At 38.2% G+C, this 16,167-nt stretch overlaps 1 protein-coding gene across 13 annotated transcripts in view; it reads right to left on the bottom strand.

Moving 5' to 3' along the window:
* The window catches only part of relch (RAB11 binding and LisH domain, coiled-coil and HEAT repeat containing), a 46,411-nt gene that overhangs the window by 29,071 nt on the left and 1,173 nt on the right, over positions 1 to 16,167 (bottom strand). For 7 of the 13 annotated variants that reach the window (XR_013796383.1, XR_013796384.1, XR_013796385.1 and 4 more), the window contains exons 2-9: positions 15,911 to 15,961; positions 8,390 to 8,479; positions 3,298 to 3,369; positions 3,102 to 3,157; positions 2,850 to 2,963; positions 2,566 to 2,748; positions 1,476 to 1,570; positions 335 to 643 (exon numbers count right to left, since the gene is read on the bottom strand). Coding sequence is in view for 9 of the 13 variants with exons in the window: in XM_079602415.1 (XP_079458541.1) it covers positions 335 to 643; positions 1,476 to 1,570; positions 2,566 to 2,748; positions 2,850 to 2,963; positions 3,102 to 3,157; positions 3,298 to 3,369; positions 8,390 to 8,479; positions 15,911 to 15,961 (970 nt within the window). In the remaining 4 variants the exon portion in view is untranslated. The remainder of the gene's footprint in view (positions 1 to 334; positions 644 to 1,475; positions 1,571 to 2,565; positions 2,749 to 2,849; positions 2,964 to 3,101; positions 3,158 to 3,297; positions 3,370 to 8,389; positions 8,480 to 15,910; positions 15,962 to 16,167) is intronic. The other 6 variants (XR_013796386.1, XM_079602420.1, XM_079602421.1 and 3 more) reach the window with 3 other exon arrangements.

Here is a 16,167-nt window from a genome sequence, read left to right as displayed (position 1 = left end):
CATTGCATACTGTGTCCACAGTGACAAAAGCTACCTACTAAGACATCATCCAAACTGAATAAGTTACTGACTTTTAAGTAACTGACATGAAATGCTTTTTGTAGAGCTGCTTAATATTTTTGTGGAAGAACATTTCACATTAGAAGTGTGGCTATGATGCCAAAAATGTGGCCTACTGTAGGTAGGAAGCTCACTAGGTTTTGTAACAGATCTCACTTCTAATAACATTTAGTTTGTTGTACTTGTTTGAGTACTTTCTTTATTTGCCCTTGTGCATCTGATCAACTCCTTTTTAACAGTCATAGGGCAGTCCACAAGGAAGCGCAGGTCTCACCTGTTGGGCTGGTCAAACAGCACAGCGGTTTTACTCTGCTGACTCTGAGACTTTAGTTTGCTGTGAGGTTGTGTAGCAGTAGTGGTGCTTTCAGTGCAGTCAGTAGTAGTGGTAGTAGTAGTTGTAGTGGTTGAGGTCTTTGTAGCGTTGACATCCGAGGGGCTGTCTGTTTCTGTGACGCCTCGTATGTCCAAATACTGTCCATTGTCTAGGGGGGGGTTATCACATAGAGGGTCTTGTTTAGACGGAGTCGACTTCACTACAGTCGTGGTTTCTGATGAAACGTTCCTCTGAAGCGCCTGGATATTACTGCACATACACACACACAAACAAATGCATGTATTAGAAATGGTGATGTGCAAAACTTACGCAAAAATGCACTAAAATATAGGAGTGAATACAGTGTTGTGGCAAACAGACAGGACAGGAGAGACTGGGAAGACAAAATATGGAGTGGAGGCAAATCTAGTTAGAAGAGATGTGTAAAGCTCATCTCTTGCTAGGAAACGTAAATGCCAGGCTGAAAAATGTCAGAGACCCAAAGGTCAGATGACGAGAGTTTATTGAGCCGGAGGGGGTGGGGGGGTACTTTCTACAGCAGAACATTGGAATACTGGACTCATTTATTTTTTATATTTAATTATACATTCAAAAGTTTAGGGTACGTTTTTTTCCCTTTGAAAGAGTTTATTTTTATTTTTTATTCAGCAAGGATGCATTTAATTGATCAACAGGCATAGTTTTAGCATTTACAATACAATCAAATTATATTTCAAATAAATGCTGTTTTTTAACTTTCCATTTATCAAAGACTTTAAAAAAATATGTGTCAGTTTCCACACAAAAAAACATAATAATATTGTTATATGGTTAATCGGACATGCTAGTTCAGCAGAATAACCGATTAACATGAAATCATTAGCAATGCATGACAGTGAAAAACCACATCTTAGTAATTTTCCACAAAGAAATATGATTTTTGTAAACATCAGCTGACGAGATAAGACCCTGTGCTGAGAGCGGTTAATAATTATGACTATAATCGCAGGTTGCTGCTCTGAGCTCTGGTTATATGGGCTCATGCAGGTTTCGGACAGTTCTGATTGAATTGGTCCCTCAGGCAGAAGGCGATGACACTTACCTCTGCAGCTTCTTAATCTGTTCAGCCAGACTCTGTTTCTCAGTGTTCAGCAGGCTGATCTGATATTCCAGCTCCTGAACCACTTCCTGCTGCTGCTGTGGACGACAACGAAATGACATAGAAGTTAGCATATTTTACACCAGTGAAACCCAATACTACTTTAAATAATACTTCAGACAATAGAGCAGCATGTATAAAAACAAATTCCTATTGAATAGATATTTAAAAAGGGATTACTAGTCTTATTCTGATTATGTAAGTGTCATGTAATTGTAACCTGATTGCCTTAATCCAATTAAGTCAATACTCCAGGGCTCAGTTGTTCAAAAAGTTTAATCTGGATCAGAATGATCTGGATTTAAAAATCCCAGGTTGTGCAATCCAGCATCAGGTAACCCATCTGATTTCCAGTGCTCTAAATGGGATCACATATCACAATGTAGGCTGCTAGAACCCGAACGACAGGTGCAAGAGTCAATGTGGGGTCATGTTAAGTGTTTTTATTTGAAGAGAAAGAAAACAGCAGAATTAAATTATGCAAACATCACCTTTCATTCTCAAATGACTTTAAACAGTCAGACCCCTACGGAGCCAATTTGTGAGAGAACACAAAAGCATTGAAAGATAATTGTTGTTCCTCCCATCTCTGTCCCTTTAGGGGCTCCGCAGCTCCTCATCTGACCCTCAACAAATAAATAAAAACAAACAAATATAAAGGGATAAGATATTATTTAGAAACTACCTTTGACTGGTTCATCTCTGATGATTGTACTCATTGTACTTACTTTTCATTACATATTAATCAAAGTTATCCTAACATACTGATGGTTTGATGCAGGTCAAAACCAAGAATGGATTACGTGATCTAATCCGATTTCAGAATCCTTTTTTCTGTTGAACAAACCATTTTCAAGATTTGGTCCAATCCAACAGTCGAAATACTTTTGAACAACTGGGCCCAGTTCCTATAAATCTAATTAGGATAGTATATTTCCTTAATCAGAATTTTATTTCAGAATAAAGGCTCAACCAGAATATGCACCTTAAATGGAAATTGTTCATGTTAACATTTCTTCCTATACATAAATACCGCAGTTTGCTGCACAGGTTCCTGGGTAAAATAGTCTCCAGGCAAGTCACTTGGGTCCACACCGACCGCCACATCCACGGTATTCGTATTCAACGGCAGGCTGTTCCCACAGTTCCTGTAGACGTGCAGCAGGTCTGGAGGTTTGGGAATGTTTAGACCCACATCATCCCACAACTCGAAATCCTGCAGAAATGGAATATCATGAATAACAGGAAGAATTAAAATAGTCGAATAAACAATCCTATAAAAATGTATGTCTCAAAAGGACGTTTTTAAAGGCTTACCTGATCATCAATTTCATCTGAGAATGTGATGGACGTTAACTTGTATTCATTTTTCAATAAATATTCATTAACTAAAAAATTTAAGGCTCTCTTTTCAAGAGGGCGAATAGGTTCCTGGAAAAATGATTGAAAAATAAAAAAAGTTAATTCAATGTGATTTAAACTAGGCCAGTTGTTCATAATAAGCTTATTAGAGAAATCTAATATGTTTGTATTTATAATACCATCATAATAAAAGAAAATGAAGGTAACCTGAATTTCAGGACTGGATTTGTAGTTTTTTCTCTCTTGAGAGGGAATCTCGCATTCTACAGAAAAGAAAGAAACAGAGAGAGAAACGAGTGAGCTGGAATTTGATTTATGGTGGACATTACAAACTGCCTTTAGGAATGAGAGCACCTCCTATAGCAGAAAGGGCTGAAGAGTGTAAAAGTTGAAAGTACGCCACCTGCAGCCTGAGTCAAGTTGGCACGAAGAGCCTGAATGGTCTCCTTGGCTTTCCGCAGTTCAAACTCCAGAACTGGACCAGGGGGAAGTGGGTCACACACAAACAGGCATCCAACCAAGAGAAGGGAACAAAGAAACAAAACAAAAGGGGGAAAAAAGAACAAAGGATGGCCATGAAAAAACAAAATCAAAAAAAGAAATAAAAGAAAAAACGACAACTTTTATAAGAAGCTGAGGCAGAACCAAAACAGGGACATGCACACTATGGATCTAATGAACACATGCAGCAGAGTTTGCTAAAGGAGCTGCCAGATAATGAAAATATTCACACATTTATTTATTTCCCTTCGGGTTTTATTTTGTTAGAACATTTCACTAGCTGCTGTCTGACCAGGGATTTAGAGCAAAGCAAAGTCTATGAGCCTTGTTTACACCTGGTATTAAGATGCGCTTTGGTCGATAGGACCACAAATGATGACGACGCAAAACACAGGTGTAAACAGGGTCTAAAACGTTTTGAGCTTGACCACTTTCAACCACTTCCAGAGATAGTCGGAAACGCATTTGATTTCTTTCGTAGCGCAAACGCTCATGTGGTCGAATGCGTTCGGACAGCCACAAAAGACAGTCTACTCTCCGCTTACTGACTTAACGCGTAAACATTATGGGAAGCGCTTAATATAATTTAAACTGTCGGCTTAAGACCCAAATTTGGCTTGAAGACGAAAAACGAACCAAGCACAATGTTCTTTCACCATTCCTGATTATTAACACACACTCACTGCATTAGGCCTGGTTAACTTGTTTTTATCAGAGCAGAATCGAAAACGTATGCTCTTTTCATTCATCTCCGGTTGCATTTATATGTAGATTGTGCAAGCTTATTTCGTCCATTTGATCGAAAGATCTGAAAAAGCCCATACATGTACCCACCCAGAGAAATCAGGACAAAAGTGGTGGAAAGTGGACAAGAGAGACAGATTAAAACACCAGGTGCAAACCGTCGTGAATGTCTCCCTCATCTACTTGTGATCAGATCAACCAAATCGCATCTTGATACCTGCTGTAAAAAGGCTTATTTGTTTGTTTTAATTGAAAGGTAAAAAAATAAAAAATCCATTGGCAAATTTTTCCGAATTCCTTTAGACATCCTAATTCCTTTTGACTTTTACAGCTGAAGTGTGTAATTTCTGTAGCTTCATCAAACAGAATTGCAAAAAATCTGGTCCTGTCCCAAATAGTACATTTAAAAGTGCACTTGCCATTTAGTGGCATTTGCTTGCATGTAATGATTATAGCTCACATGACCACAAGGAGTCCCATTTGTTGGACAGGGAGTCCTATTTGCCGCCCGCTTCAAGTCTATACCGGTACGGACTTCACACCGGATTTTTAACAATAAGAATAGTTTGTTACATTTATATAGCGCTTTTTTCTGCACTCAAAGCGCTTTACATATGGAAGGGAGGAATCACCTCAACCACAACCAAGGTGGAGCATCAACCTAGATGATGCGATGGCAGCCATATTGCGCCAGAACGCCCACCACACACACACCAGGAGAGGAGACGGAGTGATGAAGCCAATTAGTATATATTGAGATGATTTAGGAGGCCATGATGAGGGACAGAGGCCAATGGGCAAATTTGGTACAAGGTGTATTGGGGAGGCAGTGGCTCAGTGGTTCATGTAGATTGTCTACAAACCGAAAGGTTGGTGGTTCTATCCCCGGTTCCACCTGACCAAGTGTCGAGGTGTCCATGAGCAAGACACCTAACCCCAGCTGCTCCCGACGAGCTGGATGGCGCCTTGCATGGCTGACACCGCCGTCGGTGTGTGAATGGGTGAATGTGAGGCAATATGTAAAGCGCTTTGGTGGCCATTGGGTCTGTGAAAGCGCTATATAAATGCAGTCCATTTACCATTGTACCACCAAACTAATAATTGAAACAGTTAGGCCTGCCCCAAACTCAGACCCCTGGCTAGACCAATGTTGCCACCACAGAGACACCGTGATCACCCTTTTCAGGGGAATCAACCTTTGCATGTCTTAATGAACAGCAGTTTCTGCAAATTAGAGACAGCATTTGGTCACACTTTATATTAGGTGTCTTTAACAACTAAAATGTACTCATTGCAAATAAGTCCATTGTCCATGTTGTATTGCAAAACACTTTTGCTGCAATTGAGATGGTATACGGATAAGGTTATGGACAGGTTGGGTGGTATGGGTAGGTTTAAGAATGGGTTAAGGTGTAAAGGAAGGGCCAACAGTGTAATTCTAGATGTAATCACATGCAGGTTTGTTTAAAATATAAGTACAATGTAAAAACATGTATGTACAGAATAAGTGCGCATCAAAGCGTGTATTAAACGATTCATTTAAATGTTAGTACAGTAGTTAAAGACACTTAATATAAAATGGGACCCACTATTGTAACAGAAAACAAATTACACACTTCAGTTTAAATAGAACTAATTGGTCTAAGGAGAATGCTTTCCAAAATAAATGATGCTTTCCTAATCAAGACAGACTTAAGAAATCCTTGCACCTCGGATTCTGTACGAATGTTTATTTTAACAGATCAAAAATCCAACCCTATACAGATATAAATCGTAAACACACAAAAATCTAAATCCATCTAATGTTTACATTTGATCTTTGTTGTAAAACAGAGTACTTCGTTTGGAAAGGGATTTACTAGTCTATGCAAAACCGCACAGCAATCCTGCTACTGTGGACCTGCTAGGCGAGTTCTAACAGAGGCTGTGTCGCATTCCGCTCCCTAGTTCCCTTAAACAGGAATCAGTATATTGTGAAAGACGAAATTTGGGAGTATTGTGAAAGACGAAATTTTAGATTAGCAAGAGCCTTGATCCAGTAACAATTGGGACACGGATGACTCAATAACTTGTAACAAGATTACAATATCGTGCATTAAAAACTGCTGTACACTGCTGTATAACATACAATGACCGATGTTCTTCTGGTACCACATGGCAACATTACTAGAATCAGCTGATTCTGACTGATTTTTATGATGCATTCTGGGAATTTCTAAAGAGCGAACATTTCATTGTACTGGAAAGATTGTGATCATGAGACAGCCCAAGGAATCTTTGGGCAGTGTACTGAACTAGGGAACAGATTGAGACACACCTAGAGACACTTGGAAACAGAAGCATGGAGAGCACAGGACAATTTGCATGACTGTGCGCAGATGATCAGCAAGTGGGACTTCCACAAGCTCTGCTCCCTAATGGGTTTTCTAGAACACCATCTACCTGAACAAGGCCAGATAAAGGAGGAAGGAAATAAAAAAGATGAAAGAAGAATAGACAAACAAATAAGAAGAAAGAGAGAGGAAAAGATAAGAAAAAGCAGAGCTCAAATGGGACAAAGGCACTTACGCTGCTGATCATCAGAGCACAGGATGCAAGTTTAACAAATGGGGGGAAAAAAAGGACAAACAAGCAAAAAAAAAAAGAAGTGGCGCTTGCCTGGATGGTTTGTGGTCCAGTATTGGAAAGAGAAATACTGGAATAGAGACCCATAAGACAACCAATAAACCCCAGGTCAGACAGCCATGGCTGTGCTCATCGCCGAAGGGGTCAAGATTTGGAAGGAGATGCCCAATTTGAGGTACAAAAGTGACAATTTGTACAAAGCAATCTTATTCTGCTGCACGGTTCCTTAGGCTTTCTACTTACCCATACTTATCTTTACTTTTAATAAAATCACATTCATATAAATGCATAAAACCTTTAAATGTAATTTTACTGTACAATTGCTGGATTTAGTGAATGGACATACAACTAATTAATTAGATATATTTGTATTTTTATTCGTTTTATAATTTATTTAATAATATAGACCAATGTGAAATCACATATTCACAAACAATGTATTATTATTAAAAACTATTTATTATTCAATATTTAACAAAATTTATGAAACAAATAAAAATAGATCCTTGGTGTGAGTAGACCTTAACATTATCAGAAAGAGTTAACATTTTAAAAAGGCCACAAAATACATGGCTGGATAATAGCATTAGCAACCCTGATACTTTGTATACAATTAATTGACTTCACTGTTTAACCACTAACAAACCAATATCTATAATACAATACTATTTTTGTAATGGGGATATTAATTTTCACCGGAATTAATAGTAACAAAACATTTCCAGCTGAAAAAAAAAACATTATATATATATCTGCCAAGATAATGTAGGAATTTGAAGCTTGGGAGGGATTCAAGCTAATGCAGGAAAAAGCTAAAGGAACAGTAAGGCAACCTACTCAAGCAAGTATTAAAACAGGGAAATGACAGGAGAAGAAACTTGAGTCAGAAAACCTTTTGCTTGGAAAGAAATTGGAAAGCAAGATAGTCATTGTCATTACAGCCCAATTAGAAAGAAAAGTTTAGCGTTCATGGCTATTCGTTAACCCTCCTACTCGTCTATAGAAACCGCTCATCTATGAGACCGCTGATGAAAGCGGTCAGTGAACCTTACTGTTTGTCCCATGTGAATTCACATCAATCATGAATGCCAAGAATCTTGTGTCATATACGGTAACAGTGACCAAATCGCCTCTCGTAAAAGAGCTTTACAGAAGCCACTGAACCACTAATAGTTTCCAGAAAAATGGCCAGTGAAGCCAATTCCTTCTCATTTTGCCCCCAAAATGGCCATATAATGGCCAACTGCTGAATTGTGTTTTTGGAAATTCAGGGCATTGGCAAATAGAAAATCTGGCTACTGTCAATTGTGGTCTAATATGACGATCAGTGCATGCAAAATGTTTACAATTAAATTGACTAAAGACTTCCAGTTTTAAAAGTATTGTGTGACAGTTGGAATTCAAGAACACTTGGCCAGTCACTGAAAAAAAAATATGTATGCCTGTCTGAACAAAGCTGGGAATCAAACCCACAACCTTGTACACTCGACCAGTACAACAGGAATATGGGCCCCCTCCAAAAAATTTAAATATATATATTTTACCTGTCTGAAAGAAGCTTAAGTAACTAAGTATCTCTGCATTGGTTAAGGTGCACAAGCCAGAATAGCCCATATTATCCTTACCTGCCACTCTTTCGTCCGACTCCCTGTTCCCATCATCTGAATAACGTGCGAAATCCAAGGAGTCCAACGTACTGATGCTGCCAGCTCGATCTGGAAACAAATAAACACAGAATGCATGGTAAATTCAGTGGCTCCCACCCAAGTAAAGGGCTTCATCTTCTACCCACAACAAAACACACCCACCATTAGACAGAACACGATCATTTACAGAAAGTAAAGGGGTTACATGTTGATTTGTTTCAGCAAACTTAAGCAGTCAGCAGTTATAGAGAATAGGCTTTATGTAGGCCAACACTTTTCAGACACACATATCTCTCTATCTGTCAGCACTGCTGGAGGGAAGATACAAAAGCACTGCCAATGTCAAGCCCCCACGTGGACGACTCTATTTGTGCATTTCACTGATTGTAGCGTGTTGTGTACACTGGCTTGATAACATATTATTCTGCAGCAAACCACATTTATTTATTTTGCAATTTTAGATGAATAAAGAGCATATTATAATGGCGTTCAGTTACTGAACTATTTGTATTACAGATTCCACATTCATAATATTTGCATATTTTTAAAAGGGCCATTTCATTAAAACAAATTATTGAACTTTTGAAAGGAGCAAAAATTTGAATTTAAAGTTGTGTGTAATTACGAAAACATACTTTGTGTAACTTTCAGAAATCAAAACGTCCTCCGGTACAAAAAGAAAGTTTATGAAAATGTGTTCCAAAATTATCTAGTTACACAACAGCAACATATATTCTGTGTTCATAAACAGCTTTTTTCATCACACTGAGGTACATTCTACAAACCCAATTTAAGAAAAGTTGGAAAATTTTGCCAAATGCAATAAAATCAAGAATATGTGATTTTCAATGTTTTCACTGACCAACTTAATTGTATTTCATATATATAAAAAAATAATTTGTGCTCTGCATTTCACCCATCCAAGTGCACACACACAGCAGTGAGTATTGAACACACACACCCGGAACAATGGGCAACCATTTTGCTGCGGCGCCCGTGGAGCGATTGGGGGTTATGCCTTGCTCAAGGGAACCTCATTTGTGGGTAAAGAGAGTGGAAGTGGTGGTACCTTTACACATAAGCACCGATGCACCTGCATACCATGACAGATGTTTGCTTTTGCACCTGTCGCTGATGAAAGTCTGAATGGTCCCTTTCATCTTTGGGTCTGTTTTCCCCCAAAACATGCTGACGCAGCACAGATTTCTTTTAGACCATCTGAGATGACATGGTCTAAAAGATCTCTGCATAGAATTGATGTATAGCTTTCTCCTTGCGTAACAGAGATTTGAATTGCATTTTTGTGATGCAGTTAAAGACTGTTAAGTGAAACCGGTTTTCTGAAGTTCACATTAGCATGATGGTTTCTCATGCAATGCCATCTGAGGGCTTGAAAGTCACACACAATCAACAGAGGTTTCCTGCCTTGCCCTGCGTGGACTGAGGTTTATACAGATTCCCTGTGGACATACTTTGCGATCTTGAAATATGATTTTTGAATTGTTATACAATTCTCTCATGAAATTTGGCACAAAGTGGTGAGCCATGACCCATCTTAGCTTGCAAAGACTGAGATGCTCCTTTTAAACCCTCACCTATTACCAATTCACCTGCGTATTGTGGACTGTTTCAAAACAGTTTAAATGGGATATTCTGTAATCTTTTCACTTTTATTTTGCCTCTGTCCGTTTTGGAGTGTATTGCAGCCATTAAAATCTAAAATTTGTGTACATTTACAAAATATTTTGTTCTTTTGTCAGCTAAATTAAGGTTCAAGAGAATGAACAAAATCACAGATTCTTGATTTTATTGCATTTTACAAAATGTGCCAACTTTTCTGGAATTGGGGTTGTACCATTACACCAGAATAATTAATAATTACAAGAAAAAGTAGAAATGTCTGGTGCAGTTTCTGACTAGGTGTAGCCTCGGCATCTACTTTTAAAGGATCCAGATTGTTAGAAACATGTGGTTAAAGTTTTTAACAAGACAACTGATCATTTTAGTCTGACTTTAAAAGTTAATTTGGCACATTTAAGTGTGGAATGCATTGCAAAGAGGCTGTTATTAAAGAATGTGAAGCCTACAGCAAATCTGTAGCGAGTGCGTGAGCACAGCAAAGCGCCATCTCTTATTTCAAAGAGGACGTTTACAGTCTGTATATAGTAGTCTTAAAGACACAGAAACAACAAAAAAATGAATCAAATCATATAAAATAATATAAATTTAAACGTTAAAATAAATGTCCCCTTTACATTCCTGTGCTCTCATTTCAATTTCAGAGTCACCTACAAGGCTTGGCACTATCTTTTCTTATGGAAAATGATCATGAAGTGAATTATCTAATAATTGTTGGAATAAAACCTAAACATGACAAGTGGATCTCCAGGAAAAAAATAAAACTAAACCAATAAAGTAAAATAATACAGCCTCTTTAAATTACTGTGCTTTCACTTTGCCTATACGGCAATGGCACCCTATTTTCTGTTACTCAAGTTAGCTAAATATCACAGTGACTTGAACATTTGTCTGTCACATGATGGCAGTAAAGCTCATGCACAGAGTCCTGTGACCACAAAAGCTGTCTATGTAGAGGAGGGACAAGATCACAATCTCCAGACTAAGACTATGAACCATTACTGGGCTTAAAATAGTGTAGGCAGGTTCTTTTTGCTTTTAAATGCCAAATGTGAGCTTGTACTCCGTAGAAAAGCAGTTGGCTAAATGTCAAATGACACTGGTAGTTAAATGAGTGAATCTTCCCATCGCAGCCCTGGACAGAGAAGTATTGATGAGGGGACTGACTCGTCTCAGTTTAGCAACTCTCTCTGGGCGCGACTTGAATGGCAATGCTGAGATCCGACTTGAGAGAGAGCCATGGAGCTGCGCTGAATAAACGTCTTGTCAAACTGGTTGACAGGGAGGGGTTGGCAACTTGGCAGTTCTGTGAAGGCAATATGTGAGCTTGAACCATCATGTGTAAAATGCTTCCTGCAAGGAATGACACTGAAAGGCTCACGAGTCATGGAACACGTGACTCATGAGTAAGCCATAAATGTGCACACCTACTTGCTTCTGTGTGTTCATGTTCACATAATCAACACAATATTAGAAATAGTCATTTGTTTGACGTCAAAATACTTTCTTTAAAGAACCAATTAGTTGACGACTCCCAAAGTGTGAGACTACATGTTGGCTACTACAACATCTAAAGAAATATCCTGCTTTATGTTAGAATATTTAGACAAGAATATGATAACAATGAGTTTTTCTTGGCTTACTATCAGTGAACACAGAAACATCACATCTATCAGAATTTAACTACTAAGTGTTTCGCTTTAGCAATAATAGGTTATTCTAGCAGCTCAGGAATCTGAGGGAGTGATAAAGACCTACTCTAGGCCGGGAAGACATGGTTTATACAAAATTGAGCCCGGTTAACAAAATCATTAAAGGGGTCATGACATGAGAAACCAAATTTGCCTTGATCTTTTGGTATATAAGAGGTCTTTGTACCATTAAAACGTCCTGCAAGTTTCATAGCTTAAGACTTCCTCCCCATTATAAACGAATCATTTATTTAATCAAGCTCTAAATACAGCTCGTTCTGGATCCATGGTAAGAAGTGACGACACGGTACGAAGTGACGTACCAGCGTTTGCATATAGACCGCCTCCAGGCACAAGACAACTACGCTTTAAGCGCAAGACAACTACGCTCATTTCGTATCATTGTCGCGCCCGCGCGCTTCACAAGTGTTCAGTTGACGGACAGCGCGAGTGGGTCTGTGTACAGGGAAATTACGATGCCGCAGATGTGCTGTTCCTGGCTGTGGACAAACAACATCTTTAAATACGCTACGAAAGATCCAGTCGTCAGGGAAAAATGGATGCACTTTATTCTTTGCGGACGTCTCAGTCACGGCAGTGTTAGTTTAAGCGTTTGTTCTATACATTTGAAGGATGACTGTTTTGAGAACAAATCCCAAAATGATGCTGGCTTTGCCAGAAAACTGTTGCTCAAAGATAAGTCCGTGCCGACTATTCTGGGCTCAACAACGACGACGCAGTAATGTGTTTAAAACTTTAAACTACTTTTTAAATACGCTGAATCCGCAAATCCTCTGGCTGGGGGCGTTAATAATTGATGCATAGGCACTGACGTTAGCCAATCATAACAGTGGGCGTTAACACTGAACTCTTAAAGGGGAAACACCCCCAAAACAGACTGTTTGAATCAGAGGATGAGAAACAGGGGGGGGAAAGGTCATAAATCACTACATTTTAAAAGTTTTTTTGTAAAAAAAACTATAGTAATACTATAATTGCACCTAAGGGAACATAATAATAAAATAAAAAAAACCATGTCATGACCCCTTTAAAATTATACATGAACTACAAAGCAAACTGCCACGATAACTAAAAATCAAAGCCACACCCCACATACATACAGAGGTTTAGGCACAGTGGCACTGGAGACAAGTATGACATATTAAAATTGATCAATGCAATATTCAATGTGTTGACAAAAGTTTTTTCATTGGATTCCAAAACTTTTTCCAAACTGCTCATCTTCCCATGAAATCAGCCATTTAGAAGCCACAAATGGAACAAAATATAGTACACACAATAACATGTGACCAGACTACTACCAGTAATATACACAACTGTTCAAAAGTATACAGTAAATAATAACATATTGTGGAATATTATTACAATTAAGAATAACAGATTTCTCTTTCATACATTTTAAAATGTAATTTATTCCTGTGGTGACAAAGCTGAATTTTCAACATCATAGACTTCAGTGTCACATGACATTTCAGAAATCATTCTAATATGCTGATTTGATGCTTTAAGAAACATTACTTATTATTATCAATGTTGAAAACTGCTGTACTGCTTATTTGATGAATAGACAGTGTATCCTAATGCATCTTTGCCGATTTAAAGTATAAAAAAAAAAAAGAAGCATTGACCCCAAAGTTTTAAACAATAGTGTATATTATTCACTGACAAACAGTTTCCATTTGACTATGCCTCCAGTCCAGTGCGAGCTTTATCGCTCACAACCACAACAACGGCCCTGAATCTTGATTTCATTGATCATTTCAGATGTTTATTTATAGTTTAATTTAGTAGTAAGTCAATGCTGGTCTGCAGAATGTCATACAAGTAAGAATCAGTAGAAATGTTTAACTCATTTATAAGCCTGCATGAGGCCTAATGGTGTATTCGGATCGGTTTGGTGTGTGATGCGTAGCTAAATGAAAGGGCTAGGGGGAGGTGGGGCAGAACTAGACTTTGATGACAACCCGACAGCTGCTCCACAAAAACTGATCCAATTAAATCTGCATCATACAGTTTACAATATTCATTCAGCGGAGCTTCAAATCCTCTCACATCCTAAACACAGACACCTTTTCATCCCTTAAACGCTTCTCAAGCGGCTGTTGCATCTCACTAGCGAAATATCGGCGAGACAGTGAGGTGTTGATAATGTCTCTTCCTGCACTGACGTGACAGAAGCGCAGTAGAGAGCCATCTGCTCCCTCTCTGCTGGTTGCCAGATCCTCTTTTTGAGGAGTGGGTTTGCTCCATAATGCTAATAAAACCCTGCGGTTCCTGAAACCTCTGTTTTCTTAGAGTCAGGTCAATACGCAGCTGTCAGTGGCAATTTAGTATTTATTTACGAACCATTAAAGTGCAGTAAGCTTACGATTCAGTCACTAGGAAATCCAGTATAAAAAACAGTGTTTAAAAAGAGGGATTGGCTGATACGAAAAGGCAGCAGGTCTAGGCCTCTAATTTCTATAGCATCCCCCTTCTCCCTGGAGAGCGGTGTCACTTAGGACACCGCTCTCGGCTGATGAGGTCACATCCTGTCTTTCAGTCCTAGAGACCATTAGAGGTCTTAAAATTAGCCTATTGTTTTATTTTTTAGAGAATTATTTATCAAATCAAGATGGAATCCATTCATTTTATATAACAAATTAAGTCAAGTTTTCCTGTACTGTGGCAAGGTAGAATGAGTACATGGAATATTACAGACCCTAATAATATCAAACATAAGCCTCTTCAATAAAGGAATGATGGTTGTCAAACATTAAAATGGAATAGGAAGCTAATTTGATGGATTAATGATTGTTTTGAACCGTGAATAAGCCTGCATGAAAGCGGCTTCAACATTGCCCACCCACATGTTTAGTCAGCAGGCTGAGAAAATGTGCGGTTGATGACGTGCACTTATGCAAGGCAATCACACAAAAATGATTGCAGATACAACCATGACAAACCTGAAAGCATTTGTACGAATGTTTGATCAGCATTTCCTCATTCAATCAAACTGAAAAGTCCCCCCCCCCCCCCCCCCCAAAAAAAAGTATATTATGTGTACTTTAATCACCTTCATACAATCACATGGGAGACTAATTATTGTTTGTTGAGAACCAAGAACAAGCAAAAAAAAAAAAAAAAAAGTAAGATCCTCCTCTAGCACAGAGAGGTTTTAGAAAACATCTATCTTATAGGAATGAATTAGAATGGACATTTTAATTAACTTTTTCATTTTTTATTATTTATTCATTTAAAATTATTATTTACTGATATTAATCTACAAAATGCTATTTTAAAGGGTTAAAACAGTGGAGGGGGGGGGGGGGGGGGGGGTTACTAGGGGGGTAACTGTGTTACTAGGTAATATTTTTCCCCCATCCCCATTTTTTATGCAATATTCTATTTAAAACTGTCCAATCACACCAGACTTGTATTAGTAAAGAACAGAAGCTTGCTTAATCATATAGCAACAGTTGCTAAGTTAGGATTGATCAACAACATTTGTAAGATGAGGATTCACCCCAAAAAAGAAAATGCGGTCATCATTTACTCACCCAGGTATTGTTGCTGTATGAGATTCTTTCTTTTTTTGGAACATAAAACAAGCTATTTTGGGAGAACTCTGTTTTGTCCATATAATGGAAGTCAAAGGTAACCAAAACAGTTTGATTTTCAATATTATTATTTGTTTGTTCCACAGAAAAAAGAAAGTCATGCAGGTTTGGAAAGACACGAAGGCGAGGAGAGTAAATGATAACCGATTTTTTATTTTGGAGTGAACTATCCCTTTAATTTATTAATCTTTGCTAACTGTTTTTAAGAAGAAATGGCCCCTTTTTACAAAGGGTCAAATTTCTTGCAAATGTAAAATCTTTGATTAATGAAAAACCAACAAAAAAGTTAGAAATTATCTACTACACTGGATAGGATGTTGTCATTGTCAATCCACACTTCAACTACATGCAGCCTGGTTATAAAGAAAAACAAATCCAAACGTCATGCTTTGAAAGGCAAATAGCAAGAGGGAGACGAGGACACTTTCAGATAAGAAACTTCATTTAGAAGCAAAGGTACAAGAAAGAATGATCACAGAAAGTATTCCTGATTACGCCAAATAAAGTGTATCAATCCCATCGGTCACTGCACACAGTCAGGTTTTACATACCCCTCGTTTGAGCATCTCTTTTTCTCCTCTTTCTATCCTGCACCTGCGCAGCTGGGGTCAGTGGGAAGACTTCACATCACATCACACAACAAAGACACAATCCAGTCCTAAAACAAATGCCTCCCAATGAAGCCTGTCTGTGACATCTTGTATGCATAAGGCTGAAACGCAATATGAAATGAACAGGTAGTAGGTAGCTGTTTTGAACAGCTTGCTGTGATGCTGTATTGCTGTTTAAAATAAAAAAGATAGGCTTA

This window comes from Phoxinus phoxinus (genome assembly GCF_949152265.1).
Source record: "Phoxinus phoxinus genome assembly, chromosome: 24".
NCBI classification, from domain to species: Eukaryota; Metazoa; Chordata; class Actinopteri; order Cypriniformes; family Leuciscidae; genus Phoxinus; species Phoxinus phoxinus.
Note: the sequence above shows the minus strand (reverse complement) of the source record. Positions and strands in the feature narration are given on the sequence as shown.